Here is a 24130-nt window from a genome sequence, read left to right as displayed (position 1 = left end):
GCAGGGGCCTTCTGTGTGTTCCTCTTTCTCCCTCCACTGTCCTGTATTTAGCCTTCAGGCCTATGTCGCCTGACTCCACAACACTAATGGATATGGATGTCTGGCAGCACTACAGATTTGTGCTGATAAGGCTTGTGCTTCAGTAAAAAGATTACATTAGAAATAAATAGGACATAATTGGGTTAGAGTGAGGAACAACATATGATGATGAAGCCCATGCACAATGAACTGTGAGCCATCATGCCTGGAAACACAGCCAATTCACATTAATTATGAAATATACTACGTACATTATCAAAAAGATGTTTGAGTATTGGAGTTCTGGTTCCTTATATCTTGATTTTGGATGAATCATCTCTCCATCCACCACACTCCTCTCTCAGACCACAGGTTGAATCATACTTCATTAAAGCGTTATCCTCAATGGATGTTTTTTACAGCAGAGGGACACTCTCTCCAACATTAATACATGTTGTGTCCACTTATGGTTATAAAATAGCCTTTAATGTCTGTGGTATTTTCCCTGGTTCTTTCAAAGCTGGGCAGTCACTGCGCAATTTATCAATATTGTATGTTGCATTAAATAACACTACATGTTTTAATCACTCTACAGTATGTGCACGGCCAATATTTTCACATTGTACAGTTTGATTGACTGGTCACAGTGTTGGGCAGGTTACTTGAAAAATGAAATCAGTTACTTTTTGCATATTATTCATTACTCAACAGCAAAAGTAATTACTTTACATTACTTTTGCCACTGAGCATAGTTCCATCAAATCTACAGGAGACAGTGAGATCAAAAATACATTTTCCAAGTTATATTCCTGTTTTCCTCTTTTGTAGTCCTTTGTAGCTCCTTATCATATTGTACAGTATCGCTTCACAGTATTTGCTAAGCCATGGCCACTTTTAACAATCCAATCTCATCTGAAGGATTTGATTCAAACTAAAGCTAACATGTTCTGCAGCATTCTGTCCACTGAATGTGGAGAGAACAAATTGATATCAAGCCTTTATCTAACTCCCAGTAAGACAACGAACCAGGTAATCCCCAAATTGTTTTAGTAATGTAATTAATTAATGACTTTCAGATTATAAAACCTTATGCAACTCGTTACAGAAAAAACAAATCACATTACTGTAATGCATTGCAAAGGAATGCATACACTGAATGTTAAAATTGAATCCTTGGTTGGATTTGTCCATATATTCTCCAAAAATGTTGACAGAAAAGAGAAAGACCGAATAACTCAAGCAAGAAGAAAAAAAAAAAAACAGAAAAATGTCCTGCAGAAGCCCTAAAAGATGCAGGCAATATGGTCTGTCTGTTTTGCAGCAAAGCTCAGTTTTATTTATATCACAGCACAGTCTCAGTAAAGACTACAAAAGACTACAAGTAAAATGAAACAGCACTAATATTAAAACAAGTTCACTATAGTTTATAGCGGATCCCTTGACTGCAGCCATGTGGGAAATCAGATCATGGAAATACCTTAACAGCTAACCAAAATATCTAGCATGCCAGAGATGTGATCATCAAACAGCCCGATTGCTGATTAAAACCCGACTAAAGCAGAACATCAAACCACAACTGATCTGGCAGAAGTTTGGACTAATTCTAAAATTAGTTGAGAGAACAATTCAGGGTTTAAATCAGACTTAAGCTGTGCAGTTTCTGCTCAGCCAACTTTCAATGATTTCTACAAGATCTTTATATTATATCAAAAATATATGAAGGACAAATATACATAAGTTTCACTCTCTGTTTTACTCATTACTTGCTCCTTCAAGTAGCCCCATGGGCTAAACTGAAATCCCTCCCAGGGCAAACGGGATCATGGGAGAAGCACAAAAGACTCCCTTTAGCCTGGGAGTCGCCCAGTCTTCACCACTGTGATAACAACATCCTTCAAGCCGCTGCCCCAATAGACTGCATGGCTGATCAACAGACTCCTTTTATTGTCATCTCACAAAAGCGTTGATTTAATCTACGAGGCATCAGGTCATTGGAATGGGGAGTGACTGCAGTCATAAGGAATTTGGGATTTGGAGTGTGATACCCACAGGGTGCAATGATATAAAAGAAATTCAGAGCCCTGTTCAGAGATATGACCTCCTTCTAAACTCTCAACATAGGAAGAGTATGGTCTTTGTATCTTTGGATGGGATGAGTCGGTGAAGACAATGAGACAACCTTTGGCGTGGCATTTAGGTCGATGGGCTAACAATGTCTATAGTGTCGCACTGAGATGATCCAATTATGTGCCTGACATTGTGAAAGTCCAGTTAGTTGTACTGTCCGTACAGTGCTGGACAGTGTGTATGTGCTCACATTGACTCTATTCAGTCCATGATGACCCAGGGTGATGTACCCCATCATTCAACTTTAATGGCTTTGCATAGAAGTTCATGATAAACTTGCCCACTGTTTAGATAGGGTCATCCCACAGCCATTTGCTAAATAGCTGAAAAATAAATCTCTGAACCAGCAGATTAATTGTCTTGTTAAAAGAATAGATCAGTTTTTGGGGACATACATTTTTTTCTTACTAACCAAGAGTAAAGCAATCTCATGAATGATTTATTTATTGCTCATTCTCAGCGTTAAACAATCTGAACTTAATAAGCTATCGTTTAAGGGACAGTTCACCAAAATTACAAAACACATGTAGAAAATATTTACGATTTTATCTGTTGAGCATTAGAGATATCCATCTCTGAGAAGTCTGTTGTCACGTCAATATAATGAAAGGGAATACTATTTCATTTAGGGTGCCCAAACCATTAAAAAACAACATTTGAAAAAACTTATCAGCATGTGATTCTTTAGAAATAATGTCCTTCTTGCTCTAGATAATCCACAGACCTCCCTGTGAGTGGTGTTTGTCCATTATATTGCACCCTTATTTTTGTTTCATGTTGGGGTACAAATGGCAGCCAATGCCTGGGAGTGCGTGATGTGTTCAAACTCAAAAGCTTAAAAAGATTGATTGAAATTTTGAGAAATATACTTTTTTGCTTTCTTGCCCAGTGTTAGATAAAAAGATCAATACCGCTCTCATAAATATGAATCTACAGCCAGGAGCTAGCCTGGCTCTGTCCATTTCTAACACATCCATGTTGCTGCAAAGGTCCACATGACATAAATTTCGTCATCTGCCTTTGTCCATGCCAAGGTTTGCTTACAGCCTAAAATTGTGGTGTACAAGCCAACTACATATGTGTGAATATGTGCGCAGAGAAGTCACCCAATGGCTCTTTTCAGGGTTCTAATTTGGCAGGTACATACAAGTACACTGTGACTTAATCATCTTACCTTGACAAACTGTATCACTGACAGATGTGCAGGCCTGTAACACCTCCCAGTCATCACAGGTGGTGCAGGGGATGCAGGGCTCTCGAGAACTTTCCTGGTCTGAGTAGGTGTCCGCGGTGCACTCCTCACACACAGTGTCATGGTCGAGCCCACAGCTGAGCAGCATGCCCTGGCCTTCAGGACATTTGGTGCAGGGTTCACACCGTTGAGAGAGTTTATTCAGGTAGTAGCCATAGTTGCACACACAGATGGCATCGTTGGAGTCTGTGCAGGGGGTTTCCATGCGGAGTAGACCTGTGCATTGTGTGCAGGGCTGACATTTCTCTTGGTGACTGAGGTTTTCTGAGAACGTTTCACCTGAAAGGAGAGGGATAAAAAATGCTCATTGAACTTTTATTATATCTGCAAGAGGGCTGATTTCTGTTTTTCATCCCTACAAGAGTACATGCACAATACTTTGACATAATTGGTTCCACTCCCATATCAGAGTTTCATTTTCAGCTTAAAATATGACCAAAAAAAGTTTCCATCTTATCACATTTTGCAAAACCAAATTATTTTTATGTTATTTCACACATAAATTATTCTCATGTCAGAGGCTTTTGCTTGTAAAAAAGAAAAAAAAATCTATGTGAAAGTGTTGATTTAAGACCATTCATCTCAGTGTCCCCAGGTCGGATCCATGTGAAGTGGATGATGATAGCTGTGTGGACTGGGGCAACCAAAGTTGTATCTTTTGGTCAGCCTGTATCTGTAACTTAGCCGGTCAGGGGTGGACAGCGTGATTGCTAGTTTGTATTGAGACGATGTATGAGATGACTCGGAGCCCAGCAGAATTTAATGCACCAGCATCCTGTATTTACCACTTGTGGCCACAGAGGACACTGTTGCCGCTACTCAGCAAAAGTTACATTGTCTCACTTTAACAAGTTTTATTCTGTATTAACATATAAAATATGTAACATATAATTGGATTATCTCTTGTTTACATATTCATATTTTTACTTGAATGTATTTTATTACATCTTTAAAATTGATTTAAGGCATCTTACAAAGGCATTTGTTAATTCAAATAGTAGAATCATTTGCATTGTTATTTCTCAACTTGGGAACTTGGGTTTCAGCTTTCCAAAGTCACACTAATATGGGAAATCTTTAAGAATTTCAGGGTCATTTCCTCTACGTAGAGGTCAATTTGGACAGAAAAGCAAACAAAAACATACTTGAACAGCAACTACATCTTTTACACTAAACGTTTTATCACAATGACTTAAAAACAGTTTTCACGCTGTTTTTAGAGATTTTTTTAGATGATGAACGTATATACATCACATATGTTTCATAAAGCATTTGTATACCTGCAAGATTTCCTAGGACAGATCTACAGAGGACGCAATCAATATTGCATGTTTTATGGAATTGTATATCGGCTGGATAGAGAACTGGGAAACACAATAAATTATGCAACAGACCCATTTGTAAGAGCAGCTTGTGTGTGTGTGTGTGTGTGTGTGTGTGTGTGTGTGTGTGTGTGTGTGTGTGTGTGTGTGTGTGTGTGTGTGTGTGTGTGTGTGTGTGTGTCTGTGTGTGTTTGTGTGTGTGTGTGTCAGAGTGAGAGAGAAAGAGAGAGAAAGAGAGAGAGAGAGAGAGAGAGGGAGGTGAGGGATAGACTTTGAAAGTGGGACCTCAAAATCTCTATCATATGTCTAAATTGTTGACAAGCAATTTTTTTCCAACACTCCTTTTATTTATCTTAAGTTGAAAAACAATCTTCAACAATTTCGATAATTGCTTAATTCTTTTAGTCGTTTTTTTAAGCAAAAATGTGAAATATCCTCTATTTCAAGCTTATAACTTGTGAGGATTTGCCATTTTTCTTTGTTACATGTGATAATAAACTTAATATCTTTTGTTGTGAAGTGTTAAAACGTATAACACAAGCAATTCAACCCACAATCTTGGGTGTTAAGAAACTGTGATGGGCATTTTTTGCTATTTTCAACCATTTTATAGTCCACACCAATTCATTGATTAATTGAGACAATAATCGTCAGATAAATCAGCAATTAAAGTAAGAGTAAGCTGCAACCCTAATGTAAACTACTCTGATGAAGACATTGAAATATTACTTGCTGTTAATAGGTCTTACTACAACTTTGTGCTCCAGATCTCTTCTCTTCCAAATCCTAAGTGGTTCTGTCAATTGAGGCACTGGTTTCAGCTTAAAGTTGGCTGATGTGTGTAGGTGAAGGAGATATCCGCCAGTAAACTTACGCTGCAACTGTTTTTTTTCCAATATTAATTAATCCGTTGATAACGTTTTTGTCAATAAAATGTGATCAAATAGAGAAAAATGCCCATCACAATATCTTCAGATGTCTCGTGTTGTCCAACAAACAGTCCAAACTTAAAGATATTCAATTATTATCACAGAAGACAAAGATAATCCGCAATTAATTCACAATTGAAAAGTTGGAACCAGAGGATGTTTTGGATTTGGGCTAAAAAATTGCTTAAATGATGAATCAATTATCCAAATTGTCGTGAATTACTTTTAATTTCAGCTCTAAAGTAAACTAAATTAAATGAAAATAAACTAAACTGTGTGCGGTAGGAGACTTGAGGCTTTTGGCATGCAGTGTCCAAGTAGACCTTTTCCTGCTCAGTGTCTCATGGTACAAGTTTTCGGTCTGCGTGACTGGCCCACTAACCACGGCGCACGCTCTGATGATGCAGAGATTCAAACAGAGATGAAGAGAGACAGACACTGAGACAGAAACACGGAGACAGATGGACAATTGAAAAGAAATCAGAGACTGTGTCATTTGAGGAGATGAATCCATCTGTGCAATTCTGTCTTAAACTGGTGGTGTTAAACATGGGACCTTTACATTTTTGTTTAATTATGTCTTCAGAAGTAGACATTATCATCCCTCACGCATACGTGGGCCTGTTAGTGTATACTGTTACCCCGTCTCACCCCATTATCTCCTGCCTACAATCAAACAGACACACACTCAGACTACCCCCACCCCCACTCCCCATGAGTGCTCTCAGAGCCATTATCATAATGCCATACATCAATAATGCAAGTCAATACATTAATAACGCTAGCCTGAAGCATGGAAGGGGAGTTGAAGAAGGGGGGAGGTGATGGAGGCGGAGGGAGGGAGGGAGTACAGATGGTCTTTTCATAGCTCAGCATATCATATCATAACAGTACTTTCACCTCTGATCTAACATTCAATCCTTTGCTTTGTTTGCAACACCCATAAAAGGACTCCTGAGTTCATCTGCTCTGGCTGCTCTGCAGAATGAGGTGTGTGTGTTGGGTGCATGCGTGGGATTCTTCTGTGTCTGCTCCTGTGTGTGTTTCTGTGTTTAAATGTGTGTTTTCCCGGACATGTTTGTACGTGTGTGTATGTGTGTAAGAATGAACCATTAGCTGCTGGCTGAGAACTTCGCCTTGTCTCCATTCCAGCTGTACAGCTGTACTTGCTCTGTTTAATCTCCGCTCATTTATTCATTCATCCAAACTCTGTGTGTTTCAGCTAGCTGTCCATTTTAGCACATCAGCCAGGCCCCTGTTAAGCATCTGCACAAAGACAGTCTGTTTCTCATAAATGGATGCTTGGGCACATTAGATTCAATCAACTGTGGACATGAAACAATATATCCAAAGACAGATGGTGGGTGGGAGTTGATTTTGAAAGATAATTAGGAAGAGGGATAGTCAGGAATGAAATGTATTGAGTAGATTCTGTAGCATAAGTTTTTTTTAACACATAGAAAATGCATTGGCCAAAGATGCAAGGAAATATTTGGTGTTAATAGTTTGTGAAATAGATGCTAAAACAACGTTCTTAAGAGCCCCAGTACAGTTGTCAAGCTTTCTGTTCTCACGGCAAATATGCAGTTTCTTTTATTTTCCAGTTTCTTTTCTAATTTAATTCAATTTCTCAACAAAAGCAGGCTTCAAACTTTTAGCTAATAAACCGTGGACCGTCTCTAACTGATCTTATCAGCCATAACAAATTAGTATAAGCTAATGCTAACACTAAAACTCAGTTGGTTCATAACTCTGTCTCTATCTGACTTTTTAATGTTTCCAGATTATTCTATGAAAACGAGAATCCTATAAATGGGTATTAAATACGCACATGTTGGCTACATACATGATATAATGCTGAAGATTGAGGATAAAGCTATGTCCCAGGCAAAAAGTTTGCATCCTCACCCCAGTTGATTATCAATGTTATTTCACTTTAGCACAGCCAGTTATAACTGCTTAGCTTACACGCTTGGACAAGCTTGACAGAGGTTAAGCATGTGAGCTTTATTGTTCGTATTTTCAAACAGTATATATTCACTTTTACAGTTGTTTTTTGGGATGAGAACTAACCACTGTTTGCAAAACATAATGCTATCACAGGTAACAAGTTTGACTGGGGTTGCCGGAGTGTAAACTTCCCATATTTAATGGAGCACGACGGAGCTGCTAATGTTAGCCTACACTCCAGACTCTATTTACGGACTTTCTCCCTTGCTACAGCCCCATGTACGCCGCTTCAAGGTGAAATCCAAAGTTTGACAGACTTGCAATGCCTAGTTACTGCTGCTAAGCTATGACTGGACATGCACAATATCAGGGCGGGGTTTAAGGGACTACTTTGTTAACTGACAGGCAGGAGACTAAAACCGCAACCCATGGATGGCTGAGACTTCAAAACATGCTGTTGCTGTTAAAACAATTCTGCACAGCTCTATCAGCTCTACCAGCCTGCATCACAGACCTAATCAATATATTCGATGTGTTGTTTGTGATATTATCTGATCAAGAGCTGTCCGCTTTGCATTACTGTTTTTTCCATGAGTCACTGTGGAGCCTGTCCTCTTGACAGTTTTGAGAGCCTGTCACTGTCTGTGTTTGTTCTTATCTTAGCAGAACAACCATTCTGAGAGTGAAAATGATCACCCTGAAAACCTCCCCGTTGTGCAACAGAGACAGAACTGAAATTAGTCATTTTGAGCTTAAAATATTAGGTTTTAATACAAATACAACAATTTATGTTCGTACCCCAGGGCTTAATGTTTTTATACAAGGCAAGAACATATCATAAGGATGTAGCTCTTGATCTGAGACACACTTATAAAAGCATACATCATTCCAAACACCACATTCTCTGTGACTTCTCTCATGACCTGTGAAGCCTGAATCATGAGCCCTCCCTGGATCATGGTTTGCCATCCTTCACCGACGCAGGGAGTTTTACAACTACTTCCTGGCCTTGGTGCAGGATAGTCAGGCAGTTCATACAGGCAGCAAGGAAAACTCTGGGAACAGCAATGGAATTGGCTAATAACCAAGACTGGCCTCCGCAGGCTCGAGCTGACCTTTGACCTTCACATGATAGAGTTACAAAAAAATCTTGCATGTTAATTTGCTTTTCCCTACACTCAAGCTGAAATGTACCTCATGCAGAAGAGATTAAATATCTTTTTGAGCTCGTCAGTCACCAGTCATGTTTACCAAATCTAAGTCTACGCTGCTTACCATCTTAATCACTCTGACATAACAACTCGTCTGATGCTCTAAATATCTACCAAAACAGTTTTTTTCCCCCTGCAACAACATTTGGAACTGGTCCGAGTCTTGTATCCTCTCAATATCACTGTCTTCATAAAGTCTTTCAGTGCAACACAGCTTCTCTCCCTACATGGTAAGCACCATGAGGAGGGCAGTAATGCTGGAGCACAGTTACGTCTGGCATCTAGTTTACTTCCTAACATGCAGCTGAATCAGCCTTAGGCTTTACATTTATACTGCAATCTGCATTTTTTGTTTTTTAATTCTATTTTATTTGACATGGGCATAACAATAGAATTGGAACTGCAAAATACAATTATGCATGAGCACCAGATGCACTGAATTTGGTATTTGTAACGAAACTCTATTTTACAACATCTGTCAATAAGAGGCTTTCAGGAAGTTTATCAGCCACTGACATGTCACACGGGTGTTTGATAATAATGATAATGTTGGGCTTAAATTGCTTCAAATGCACTCCTGTGTACCCACAATCATTCTTCAAAAGTAAGCTTTCCCCTGATTCAAACTGATGTTGAGGACTCTTATGTTGGGTAATCTAAAAAAACTGTGGAGTGCTCTAGGGATGGCAATGTCCGGCATCTGATGAATCAGTCAAAATTTAAATTAGTCCAAGACTTTGGTTCATGACCAGATTCTTGCAAAACTAGACATTTACAGATGTACTCTGCGTTTTGTGCTCATTAGCGGATGATAGCGTGCTAACACGATTTAAGTAAGGATCAGGGTAAGGTCTGTTAACATTGTCATTGTGAGCACGTTAGCAAGCTGACATTAGGCTTTAGAAGAGCTTAAAACACCACTGTGTGTAAGTACAGCCTCACAGAGCCGCTAGCAGTAGTCTTGTTCACGTTTCTGGCACAGTTGGTTTTACTTTATTTAATATTCATTTCTATTGTAGAGAACAAAGTTAAAGTGGGATTAATAAAGTGCTATTTACAGCCAATACTACTACTACTAGACAAAAGGAAAAGCTATAGCATCTCAGCAAAACGGTTAATGTCATACTAAAACAAGACTGTTTCAAAAACCACAAAAGCCATAATTGTCATATCCAGATTTATTTACTGTTTTATAGGCCAGCAAGATGATTTTGGGTCTTAATTCAAACAATACAGAAAAAATTGCTGTAATTCTCGCCCCTGCATAGCTACTGTGACTCACATAGTCTAAAAAAAGTCCATTTGAACCATGTGTCTTCTCTAGGGACAGAAAGAATGGTCGAGGATTTTTATGAGGAAGTCATAATTTAGGGAGAAGAATAACAGTGGCAGCAATGTAACATATTTGTGTCAGATAAAACCCATCAAATCAGAATCACAGGTCATTGAAGGCAGAGCAGTGAATACAAGACATGGTGTGTTGTGTGTGTGTGTGTGTGTGTGTGTGTGTGTGTGTGTGTGTGTGTGTGTGTGTGTGTGTGTGTGTGTGTGTGTGTGTGTGTGTGTGTGTGTATTTGTATGTGACCAACGCAGTTCTTTCACTGATGTTCGAGTGCACACATGCATTTGTGTACTTCTGCATGAATGTCTTTGCACTTGTGTACTTTATAGATTGCGTGTGTGTACATGATATACAGCTGCTGTTTGTGTTACTCACTGTCAAGACATGGGATGCAGACAGTCTGTGTGACTCCACATTGTTTGAGGACACCCTCTCCAGGCTGACACTGCTTGCAGCATTCTCCACTGGTTGTATACTGCCCCGACAAACAGTTGTCTTTATTGGCCAGAGCCCCAACCTGCCAATCACCAAAGAGACCAGTCAAAGTGGGAAAGGCAAAAAAAAACATTCACATTCAGCACCATCCATAAGATTATTAGTGCATTAACACAAAAAAATGACTTAAATTATTTCTACAAAGAACTAAACTCTAATTATTGGCTTTTTCTTCATTTAAATCATTTGAAAAGGCCCAAAAGAGGTAAAAACATCCAGTTTTTCACAAGAAAAAAGCATTAGAGAGAAAGACAAAATAAACAATACTCCTTGAAGCTGATTTTTTTCTTTCTCATTCCTTTAATCATCTTGCATCCACTTTCATTTATTTTGGAACCACTAAACCACTGTTCCCAGCCTCGGGTCAGGACCCCGCAAAGAGCTACAAAATAAATCTGAAGGGCTTTGAGATGATTAATGGGATAAGAAAGAACAATGCCGATTACAGCAAGACAAAATTATAATTTTTCCCAGGTTCCTTCTCTATTTTCTTTGTGCTTGTGAATATCAGATAGTGTTTCCTTATCAGGCTTCTAAAAGTATTCCAACTAAACCATCTGAGGAGGAGAGAAAAATCTTTAGCTAAACTGCTCAAAACTCACAGACACACAGGACCTGTAATGCAAGGTGTCAAAGAGACATTGATTTGTTCTTAAGGATCAGAAGCCACAAAGTTTTGTCACCACTGGTCTTATCCACAACTTTAACCTGACCCCACATGCATGTAAGACTCACCTGAGCCTTAATCTAACCTTATTTCTACAACTGCATCAAATATGTTCATTTTTCAAAGTACAAACTACATCTAAAGTCAAAGATGCATTAGTAAAAGTAAACAAAATCACACACCCAGACCAGGTAAAGCTGGATCACATTGTCTCTGCATTCTTCAAACAGTAACCTGTTGAGCGCTTTATCTAAGTCAGTGACAGGCGAGAATGTTTGTGCGTGCCTCCACATATGCAAGTGTAAATGTGGGAAAGTTCATACACACACTCAGCCCGGGCCTGAGACCCTTTTATTTAACGTGGCCTTTTACACGGTATCATTATAAATCTTTCTCACGTCTTTCTCACACTGGGTCTTTTTATCTCCCACACACCTTGATCTCCAGAGCAAACCTTGCCCTCTGACACCGAGCCAGAGAAGATGTCTGTCTTTCATTCTCTCCAGATACACGAGGAGTGATTGTTTTTGGGCCATCATTTACACGGTTAGGATGTTCTTCTGTCGATGTATCTCTCACTGGTTGACGGACAGGCCGCAGATGAGAGGGCAAAAGAAAACTACAGAATATCTTAGACTTGTTTTGATCTTTGTAAAAACTATAAAGGATGGAATTTTTAAAGTTTCCTCAAACACTCTCATGAGCAACATGTGAGTCAGTTTGCTCTTTACTGAACTGAATATTAGTTAGAGGGTGGGTGTGTGTGCGCGCACACACGTGTGTACATTGAGGGTTGCGTTGGTGTTAAGGAGGTACACTAAACATAAATTGTCAAGGCTCAGGTGTGTGTGGAATGCTTCTGACAAGAGAGAGGAGGTCTACATGAATTGTCCCCTCAGGTATCTCTGAGTCAGCGGGAAGAAAATGTGAGTGCGTGCATGTGTGCACATGTGAGTGGATACACAAAGACACACACACGACTCCCTCTTGCCTTTGATGGTGTCACGGCCCATTCACCTTCAAGTTTCTGGTATTCCAATAATCTCTGCTGTCAAATATACAAGAATGTATATTTGGCTTTGTGGGGAAACCTGTGACTTGAATTGTTTCATGCCATATGCCTGATAATTTATGAACATTTACTGAAATCATGAAGACTATAATTACCTACTTATATACTTTACACACCCATCAGCACACATACATTTGCACAAAGCATAAACAACCTCACATGTGAAAAAACCTGTTCCAAAATGTCTGACTGGCACTTTTGAAATGACTCTAACTTCCAGCATTTGACTCCTGCTTCTTCTCTCTTTGACCCTACGGGTGTGGGTGCAACACCGAAACGTCTAAAAGCCCGAAAACTGAGATTTAAGTGCATCACTAATGACTGCTAAATTGTGCATACAGATGAATTACAGGGTAATGTGATTTGAGCAAATAGCTTGTGGAACAAAAGTAAAGGATGCGCAGCACTTAGCAAGTTGTAGCTTGACTTGCACGTTTCCTGTAATTGGTTTTTCGATGGGAGTTTGAGGGTTGCACTCTACAACTTTTGTCAGCCAATCTCCTTGAAACCAAAGCGAGAAGCAAGTTGATCATGCACTCAAAGCAACAAGCACACACAAATGCATGTGCAGAAGCATCTGGACCACATAACTTCGGAGCTCATACCAATCTTACTAATGCTCCAGTCAATTTTCAGTAGGAGGCACTTAACCTCTGGACCTCAGCTGTCAGCACTTGTTACGCCATTAGAGTCCCTCGGTACCAGCCTTCCAATAAGCTGTGCCTAATTTAAATCCAGGTATGGATCTTGAACTGCTGTGGGAACACTGGTTGCAATGACATTACAGCTAATGCCTTCCCAAACACCGCATCACCGAATCCTGAATCACCTCTTATGAAGTGAGAGGAAGAGACTGACGCAGACAGAAGAAGAGGGTTATGTGAGCGTGAGGTGAACGGAGAGGAAGAGTGAGGGGGGATGGTTCAGGCCGTATCAATATTGCATGCGCTGAGCCAGCAGAGGATGCAAACCCATCAGTGGCAGCAGCTGTCCATGTATCAGTGATGCAGCCTGTTCCGAAACCAGGACCTTGACAAGCCTGCAGCCCTGACTGACCATGTCTTGTCAGAAAAAAAAAAGACACTTAAAAAAATACATTTCCTTCGTGGGCCTGCATGGCTAGAACTAGAGATAAATCACAGAGATTAGGACCTTTGACTCCCCAGAGGTTTCATGTATCCACTCAAGATTTTCTGCGGTTGATTTCTGTTCCCTCTTTCTTCCCTCCGCTCAAGTCTCACAAACTCTCAGGAAAAAAAAAAAAATCAGTGAATCAACCAAACTCCTCATCAGCTAGCACGTTGTTTATTGGGGAGCTCCTCCACAGAGGCCACTGTGACATTGTTATTGTCCTGCCGTCTGTGGAGCTACATGTAACTGAGAAGGGTGGAACTACAGATCCGGCAACTGGAGCTACAGAGTAGCAACCTGAATGGCTGCTGCATACGTCAGGACAGGTGCAAGGACAGGGACTCTTACTTTTAAGTCCTAAAAGATATCGGAGGTCACTTACAAGTAACCCAGCAAAAGGACGTCAAAGACGTGAAATGTGGGTTCTCATAAAGTAAGATAAGGTCAATAAATGTCACTTAGATGCACGGAAAAGCTTATAACTTTACAGAGATTTTAAGTTTCCTGTCAAAAAGCGATGGGTGCCAAAAGCTCAATGACCCCTCTCCCTCAGGTTGTGTGGATGCGCAATTGCGCAGGTGTAGCAGTTGGATAGCGAGACAGGAAGGATTTATCCAAGTAAAGTTTATGGCAAGCATTTAACAGACATTTTGATTATGTAAGAGGCTACTCACCACTCCAAGTAACACCGTTATGAACGCGGAATTCATCCTGTAACTCCTTTGCATCTTCCCGGAGGGATGAACGATTGGATGCAACGCAGGAGGATGCGGTTCTCTCAGTGATTTCGAGGTGAAATCACCTCGGCTGTCATCGCTGCGTCTTTTTGCGCTTCTTTTTTGGTTTTGTTGTGATAAGAGGAACTCTCCCAGTGACTCTTGGCTGCCAAGTGTGTATCGCAGCGAGGAAACCACTCAGTCCATGAGCTCTGGCTGCGGACAGAATCCAGTCAGTGAGTAAAGTCGCTGCGATTGTGCCATTGGATGTTCGGCTCCGTGCGCTTTTCTCGTACTGGGCTCATATGACAGAAGCGCTCAGCTCAACGGCCTCAGGGTAGGAGCCATCGCCCTCTCCACGCCCACTGCACACACACAAACACACACACACACACACACACACACACACACACACACACACACACACACACACATTAACCTGTTCTCTCTTTAACAACTCTTTAACTGAGTCGGACAAACCAACCTTCATCGGACAATTTAAGTAAATCGTCCATTTGGCATGTGGTTCACACACTGTCCCAAAACTATCACTGCCACTAAGACAGCGGATAAAATGCAATTTTTCTTCAACTTTTTCTCTCTTGAACAACTTCCTTAATTGAGACAGAGCCACCAGATCGCTGCCTGTTTTTTGCCTGATCACTTTGAACATACGCACACACTGAAGTGACCTTGTTTTACTGCCTAGCAGTGCCTCAAGACAGCAGAGCTCAGCAGGACTTCGCTCTGAGGACAAACTGTGTGAATGCACCTTTAAGCCAGAAACCTGAGATCCCCACATATTTGCAGTAATATACATGCAACACCTGCCATCTGAATAAAACTTAAACTTGAATCCGACCATGATGATATTTCTATTCCTGAATCCTTCATCACCCCACTTTTTCTTAGTCCAAGGTCTAGTTTTAATACATAAAAACTGTGCTGTTGTGTCTTAAATATAATTTATCTGTTGGAGTTAAGTGAAATCACAGTGTTGCTCTCCTCAGAAACACTGCTGCCTTTATGAATAAGAAGAGGACATCTACTGTTGGGAAAGGTCGACACCTGAGGCGAAATGCTGGCCTGAGAGCACGTCATGTTCTACTTGGGTTCAGATCATGACTCTACATGTCACGCCCCTTCAATACGTGAACAGGTTGATTTAAAAGATGGACAGAGTGGTTTTGCGAGGTTTTCATGTTCATGCACAATCTTTTTTAACTCAATGTCCCTGCGGCAAAATAAACAATCTTTTATATCTCTGTCTCTGTTGCTTTTAATACAGTTCACTGCAATCGTTGTGATGCAGCCCAAACACTTGATATGCTAAAGGCCACTGAACTAGTTGGTGCTCATACAAAATGACTCCTTGCATGATAATTAACGCCATTATGGAGTGTTACTGAGGTCATTATCCATTGCAACGGTTTTTAAAGTAGTGAAATCCTAGTTGTCTGTCATGTTTCTTTTGTTTTAAAGCATGTTCCGCTTGTCATCCCGATAACTTTTCAGAAGGTGGAGCAAAGTAGGATTTAGTTGGGTGTATTTTTTTTTTTTTTTTGTAGGAAAGTCTTTGTGAGCTACACACGGAGTTGCCAGCTTCCCACAGCTGAAGTTCTCATGTTTTGCACAGTTAAACTAGTTAATCATACTATCTCTTTACACACTGATCTCTTCTGGTAAAGACTTAAAACCTCTTTGATCTTTTTGCATCTAAGTAGGATGTTTCTCCCTACTGTGTATCATCTTGGTGAGTAAGTGATTTATATAAAAGTACTGAGGGCGTTGGGGGGGGCAGCAAATGACGAGAGAGAGGGAGCCAGGTTGCTATGGGTAGATAAATAATGCATGAATGCAAAGAGAGGGAGCGAGAGAGGGAAGCAGATAGACAGAAAGGGGGAAAAAATCCATTTCAGAGTCACTTATGTGGGACAAAATAAATGAATGTAATTTTCGTTGTGGCCTGTGTAATACATTAAAGAGAATCACTCCCAATTCTATCTGAAATTCTCTTTAAAAATGTTGCTTTTTGATGCTAAGATGACATGAAGCCCACTAGTACAGTCAAAATAAGAATGCCAGAAAAAAACCTCTTTAACAGGAATACAGATTGGCCTCTTCTATCGGCTATAAAATATTATGTGTCCTGTGGTATTGCATTAAATAGGAGACTATATACAGATAGCAGTAACATAAATAGTTAGATTACTTCTTTTGTCTTAATAATTTCATTTCTGTGTTTTTAAATCCAGTTTGAGTATCTCATTTTAAACATTTTTCAAGAACTACTCATACCTGAAAATTCAAAGGTGAGTTGCAAAAGTTTAGTTAGTTTAGAGACTGGTTTAACAAAGCAAAAAAGAAATAGCAGTGGAAATGTATACTGGTCACAGTTAAAACTAACCAACTAACGATTTTTAATACTCTCTTCCCTTTAAATGTCTATAATATTACATTGTGTAGAATTTGTATGAGAAATGGTTATAAGGAACTGAAACAGCAGACCAAGCAAAAATTTGGTGGTTCACTTTATTTTTAGGACAACATTTCTGTGCATTCACTACTTCCTCTTCAGTGGAAGAGTAAAAAAGAAAACATGCATACAGTTTTATAACATGCTTTTTTAAAAACAAAACTGTATCCATTTTATCACATTCACAAAGATGTAAGCACATGGACACACACACAAACACACACACACACACACACACACACACACACACACACACACTGACCATCTGTCACTAGTGGGCGGACAGTGGATGGGTGGTCCAGGAGACGTTCACTGTCCCATCTCAGGTTCCGAGAAAAGGATTCTGTTCCAGGTGGTCAGTCCTGCGGAAAAAAGTGTGTGTGTTGATGTGTGTGTGTGTGTGTGTGTGTGTGTGTGTGTGTGTGTGTGTGTGTGTGTGTGTGTGTGTATGTGTGTGCGTGCGTGTGCATATGTTAGTCTATGCCTACAGCAGCCTGAATCTTGATATACTTTACATGGTTGTGCGTGCCCCCTGTTTATATTTTATTATTATATATCCCTCGCACACGTGTATATGTACATATTCTCTTACATGTGATCGCTGTTCTTATCAACACTGACCTGGGAAGAGGAGACCACCTTTCACTCACACACAGCAGCAGCAACAGAGGAGCAGAAACAGCACTGGCAATGTGATCCACAGTCTTCTTGTCAGCTTTCCTTCTAATGTACTGTAATAGATGGGCAAGGAATCACATGACAAGCAAAGGACGCCCTTAAATTTCTCTAAGAGCACTCACACCAATAACTGGCATGAGAGTGATATCATGATGTGTTTTGAGAAAACCTTTAGAGCACTAGAGCGTGGGTGGTGCATTCCTGTTACATAGTATATTTGGAAAACAACTTAGAATATGAAAAAGAAAGAAGTTCAACAAACCACCATCATTAGGTGCAATAAAGGTTTGAGCTGGTGAGTCGGTGCAGATGTCTGTAATTTCAGTGTGTGCCTGGAGTTTTTTTTTTTTTTTTTTTTTTAACCAGATGGCAACACACCCGCCTTCTTCCTGTGGGACTCTCTCAACTGTGCTTTATTGATCTGATCTATCTGAACTCCTTTTCTTTCCCTTTACTGTATATCCTCATCTCCACCCTCTGTTTACTAGCTGCCTCATCTCACAGAGAAAAATAACAGAAATATTTTACCACTAAGCACTCTAAGTTGCCTGATTTACCATCAGAATCTAATGATGAACCTTATTTAAAACTGACAACAGTGAGTATGCAGAAAATCTATTCGTCTGTTAATTTTCTTTACCCATTTATCGTGTTCAGGATTGCTGGCTTGCTGGATTGCTGTTTTATCTACTCAGATATGACCTTTAACCGTTTCCTGGACATTGAAGTACAAAGTCAAATGCACTGAAAATGATTTGGACCCACATATACACCAAAGAAAAATGTAATAACTGAAAGAAATATGTGTTTGTTTTCTTTCTTTTCAGCCCCCTCAGTCTACTACAGGTTAAGATGCTCCAAGGTTTCCTTCACCGCAAGTTTGCCCTCGAAAAGCTGCTGTTGCTAAATGTCTCTATTAAAATTAGCTTTACTCACTTTCCTCCAAAACTCAGAATGAAAGAGTGAGTGAATGAGTGAGTGTGTTGCCTCTGTTAGAGAATGTGTGACATGACCCTTCAACTGTGACCTGACCTGAACCCAGAGACGACGCCGACTGGAGTTGCACAGTGTCGAAGTCATGGTAAAGGCCTGCGTGTGTGTGTGTGTGTGTGTGTGTGTGTGTGTGTGTGTGTGTGTCTGTGCGCTTAATTTGATATTCTTTGTGTGTACTCAGTCATGTCTGCACTTCCACGTAGCATAATGTCCATGCATTTGAATTTGCATAAAATATGTTTGCTCGTCCACCCCGGATCAATAACAAAAGTATTGATTTTAAAAGTTATTTGTTTCTCTCTCGATGTCCTGAAGAGAGCAGACACTGAAGGGAATTTTTTGGGGGGATGAACAGCCCTTTGTATTGATCAGATTTGGTCAGACACAGTTCACAGTTTTAACACACTGGGGGAAAAATTAGCCTCCGGCTGTTGACTGTCAATGCAGTCCATTATGCATTCAGAGGCCTGCTGGATTCAGACACACAAGTCACAGAGGTACAGGATGGTTTATGTTGTACTGTAGCACTGTAAAAGCTGACCCAGTGAACGGATCTGTTAAGTAAATTCACGCTGAACACAATGTTTTCACCTTTTATAGAGTTTGCATGTCACAAAAAAATGACGCTGACTCTGAAAATGTTATGGACAAGAAACTGAGCCCATGACCTCGACTTTGCTGTTGAAGTTATAGTTACAACAGTCACAATTTTAAATATACTCAACTCGGTAAACTTACCGCTTTTTGCAGTAAAGTGTATTATATTTCTTTCATGTTTTACTATCATACGCTGTACTACCATAGAATATATCTGGGGTAATGAGGTCTGAAGTATTGTGCAGTAAATATATCAAATGCGGGTGTGTTTCACTTCTGTTTCTAGGATATACTCTCCTAAAAAAATGCAGCTTTTCTTGTTTCATGATGATGCCAGATTTTAAGTCCAGGTGACCAAGCTGTCTCCAGGCACCAAAATGACTTGAACGCTTCGAAGTAGATGCTGATTTGGTTGGAAAGTTGGTATTCAAGGAAATAAAAAGGGAAAATGAAACAAACACAAAAGGACTAGTATATCCTTATTTCTTCTAAAGGTAGGTCATCATGATGCCTCCCACAGGTAACAGTTAAACACCTCAACTGGATCCCCGACAAATAAATACATCAAGAACGTGCCTGCCTATAGGGAGATGATATGAATTCACTCATTCTATTAGACTTGGTCATTTATGAAGTTCTTGAAAGTTTTGAAAATATCTGCATGATAATGTTGGCCATACTTTTATCCTGCTACAATATAAGTTGAGTTTATGGACAAGAAACATGCGGCCGCAGAAATCACTGTTGGGTGTAGAGGAAACTGAAGACACAACATCTTGCTCAGAGATTTCACCAAATGCACTGATGTGCAGCTGCCAGGACTAATACAATGCTGCCCCCTGCTGAGCTGAGGACAATCATCCTGACGGGGAACGCTACCGTTCAAATACAGCAATCTATTCGACAGGACATGTGCGTACATTTTGTCAATACCTAACATGTTTCTCCAAACAATAAAACTCATTCTCTGTGAGTGGGCAGTTATATTACTTGGTCATAAGACGTGCTGTATAGGGGCTTATAAGCTGTAGTTAGTGGTTGATAAATAAACTGTTCATGTTTTATGTATCAGTTACAAGAGTTTGTAAATTGGCTTTCGAGTTGCCAGGGTATAAAACCGTCCTGCTGGTTGGTACAATTCACCATCTCCTCACCTTTTTTTGTTATCACTTACTTTCTAATAAGCCATCATGTGTGTGGTCAAGAATGTTTGCAAGCCATTAATAAAAACGCTTGAGTTTCTCTCCTTATGGCAATCAAGTGTGCACTTTTAAGTGGTATTTTAATAAGCAAGATAATAATGCATTTACATACATCTAGTATAAGCTCGGTTGTCTATTGGAGAGGTTCTTCCTGATGTATGAAGGAGCTTGAGCATAAAGTAGGTTATACTTCATCATAAATTAAGCAATGATATGTTAACTAGTAATTAAAGCAACTTACATCCTAGAAACCCTTTATAAAGTATGCCAAGGCCTTTTATTCTCAAATAGATGTAACATTTCATTGATGAGACTGGATGACTCAGTATAAAAATGGCTGAAGTTCGCAAGCAACTGACAATCAGAGGAGAACAAAACACTTGTTGACTCCCAGTTTATGTGTTTGTTATAACAGAAATGCAGTGTACTGTCATGCCTCACCTGCCCACTAGGCACCCTCAGTACGCCTTTCTCCTCCGTTGATCACCTGACGTCCCTTGTCATCAGCCTCCTGCCTGCACAGCTGCTGCTCCTCGGCTCCTCAGCTCCGCAGCATAGAGAGCAGTTTTCCAGATGCTCTTTTCCACTTTGTCGCCCGGCTGCCAGCCACTCCTGCCTGTTTCCTCCTCTGACTACCTGTTGCTGATGTCCTGCCTGCCTGCTGAGGTTTGGAGTTCTGCACCCGATCCTGCCCGCCTGCCTATCTGTGACCAACTGTAAGCCTGATCCTAACATAGTAAACTTTCTTTTAACCCTTTATGTTGTCTCATGTGTCTGCACTTGGGTCCAGTTATGTGATACCTGCTGCCCAGAACCGTGACCTGACATGTGAAAGTGTAGAAACTCCTGTTCGTGTGCTGCCAGACCTGTGAATATATTAACACAAAAAAACATGCTAAGGGTTTGGCCAGCTGTCTATCTTCTATTTTTCTGTTATGACCAAGATAATGATCTGTGCAGGCAGCAGTGTGTGTGGACACCACTGATACTCCATGACCATTTCCTATTGGCTGCGATGCTGCAGTAGCATTTTTAAAAGCATTTTAAAGCATTTAAAACAATTTGTACTGCATATATAAATTTCAACATTAATAGACTTTCTATGTTACATAAACTACATTCAGTGGCAATTTTGTGTATGAAAATATCATGTTTTTTTTATCACTCATCAACACCAACTATATGACCCTGGCTTCTATAATGTTTCAGATACATTAAATATGTGTCATATCAGATATTGGTGCATCATATTTTATGAGTTCATTATATTTTGTATAACTTTTGTATTAACAGCTTAAGTAACTAGTAGGTAGTAGCTGTGAAATGAAAGTAGTGGAATTAAATGATAGGTTTTCCCCCAAAAATGTACAAAATAGAGGTATAAAGTCACATAAAGTAGGAATTCTCTGTAAATGCTTGAGTAAATTGAATGTTTATCACTGTAGAAATAGAATTTTTCAAGTTTGGCATAGTATGCTGCACTCTGATGATAGCTGCTACATCGGTATCCACTCAGTGGGTTGAGTCTCTCCCACTGTAGTGGTGTCAGTATATTCTCAAAATAACCCCATGAGATGACATATCAGCACCATGCACGCAGAGCAACCACAACAGTGCCAGTTTTAGCTCCTCTGGCTCAAATCTCAGTGTCAAATCTCTTCTCCTGGACTTGTTGAATTATTTTATATTTGATTTTGTTGTCAGCGTTATCACCATTTGCCTTTATTCCCCTCTGTAATAGCTTGTACATTAAACTTTTCAAACGCCTGACAATTTCTGATTGGTATGTTGGAGATGACTGAATCTTACTGTCTCTCAAATATCTAAAAAAAAAAAGGTTTTATGTTTGACAGTACTCGTCCATCAACTACTGTTGTCTCATTGAAAAAGTCATTGAGTAAACCGAATAAAGGCTGGAAGCAAAACACATTGTCAGCTGTATTGTATTTACTGTATCTTTGCTTTTAAGTCACATTAAAATAATGTAAATAAAGTTTCATGCTTAGTGATACCTAGACAAATACCGTGAACTTAAGTATATTGTATTCAACATCTGGTAACATGTCCCCATCACTGGGCTCTTGAGAGATTAACTGAAATGTTACATCTGAAGACCAGATCTCCCGTTTAACTCCACATTTGCAGCCTCACTGTCTCTACTTTTGGGAGCCCCGTGGCTTTTTTTGAACCTAACTTTCACATCTCCGTTTTTGGGAGCGGGAGCATCTACCTGTGGCCTCTGGCTGGGTGTGGTGGGGGTGGCCAGGGAGGGCTCATCTTCAGTAGAATAGCCGCTTGCTTGAACCAGATGTGGAAGGATGATAGCATCCCTGTGCCCCTGAACAGCTTTTATCTTCCTCTTGTCTGAATCAGGGAGGGGTGGGTGTTGAAGCCTCAAGAGTGTTGGCCCCTTTAAACACTGTTCTGAGGTCAGTTTATACTAAGCGGCTTGTGAAATGACTCCTGGACATGCTGACTGCTAATCAGATGGCCATACTGAGTTCTGACAAGGGGTACCTTAGGGTGGGGGATTTCTACTGTTGTGCGTCATAGTGACTTAACTCTGAGCACCCGTTAACTGTGTCAGTATCATTTGGAAAAACTCTCCACAGGTAAGACTTGATTTATTGTTTTTACTACCGTTGTTAATATTATGAGCGACAGGTTATTGTAACTGATCACTGCATAAGTCAGGCTTTTTTGCGTCATATCACACACTCATCTGAAAATTTTGTCAGTATCACAGCACATGAGCAGTTCATCAAAGGTGATCGATTTGATCACCTTTGATCGATTCGATATTATCGATTCGATATTAAATTAATTATTGCCTTCCTGTTTCCTTGATCAAAGCCTACAAAGTGAAGACTGAGCAAAACAAATCATAACTTTATAAAATTCTGCTTATAGTATTAATGATGCATCACAACTGATCTACTATTGCTGGTGTCCCCCATTTACAGTTAATACGTGTCAGTACATGTATACTAAACTTTTCAATTGAAAAGGAATTAGACTGCTGCATTTGTTGAATTACATACTGTACATGGGCAAGTAAATATGACTCATTTTGCCCTTGTATTTATACTGTACTGGAGTCAATGAAATTTCATGATGCCAAGTATGATGAACGACGGCGACACAACCAATCTAGTTATCGATAATTTTTTTCCCCCATAGATTAAGTAAGAACAATTTCGAGGAACTTTTATTTCACTTGAGTATCTCGCTTTTATACCACTTTATACTTACTTTATACTTACCTACTCTATTCTACTCCACAAGAGTTCAGAAGGAAATATTGTACTTTCTGCTCCGAAACATTTATATGTGAGCTTCAGCTACTTTACAAATTAAGATTTTACAAACGAAACATAAAATAAAGGTTATAAATATATGAGGCATTGTTACAGATTAAAATACCCAACAGCGCATTAGTATTGAGCTCCACCTCGACCAACTACAATAGTAAAACGCTACTTAGATATTAATGCAAAAGTCATAATAATCCATTAACATCACTTTTAAGTATAACACTAATGTTTTTCTGCATTTAGTACTTTTACTTTTGATACATTAAGTATACTTTTGCCGATAATACTTATGCTAATTGCTAATTACTATTGCTAATTTTATTCAAGTAAATGACCTAAATACCTCTTCCACCACTGATCACAGGAAATCTTCACAAATTCAATATTGATTCAAATATCTGAAACATTTGGAGGATGTAAATAACCGAAACTGAATTTATTGCATGATATCACAACGACACAAGATCAATCTAAGGTTTTTGTCTAATTTGGGGTAGCGCACAAAAACTGCTGAAAGATCGATAAAATCTTCACGCTGTGAAATCTAAGTTGTCACATACACTGTGGTTCATACAAACAGGTATGTGTGTACGAACTACTAATTTTCTATCAGATACCTGTAAGAATGCACGTGGTCT

General features: G+C 39.7%; 1 protein-coding gene across 1 annotated transcript in view; it reads right to left on the bottom strand.

Annotated features, from left to right (window-relative positions):
• ngfrb (nerve growth factor receptor b) overlaps positions 1–14502 on the bottom strand; it is a 29511-nt gene extending 15009 nt beyond the window's left edge. Inside the window, exons 1-3 of the mRNA XM_040134358.1 lie at positions 14191–14502; positions 10527–10668; positions 3320–3676 (exon numbers count right to left, since the gene is read on the bottom strand). Of these exons, the coding sequence (XP_039990292.1) occupies positions 3320–3676; positions 10527–10668; positions 14191–14244 (553 nt within the window). The 5' untranslated portion in view covers positions 14245–14502. The remainder of the gene's footprint in view (positions 1–3319; positions 3677–10526; positions 10669–14190) is intronic.
• Between the last annotated feature and the right edge of the window lie 9628 nt (positions 14503–24130).

The sequence above is a fragment of the Xiphias gladius genome, chromosome 9, assembly GCF_016859285.1.
Source record: "Xiphias gladius isolate SHS-SW01 ecotype Sanya breed wild chromosome 9, ASM1685928v1, whole genome shotgun sequence".
Lineage (NCBI taxonomy): Eukaryota > Metazoa > Chordata > Actinopteri > Istiophoriformes > Xiphiidae > Xiphias > Xiphias gladius.
This window is presented reverse-complemented; position numbering and strand designations above follow the sequence as displayed.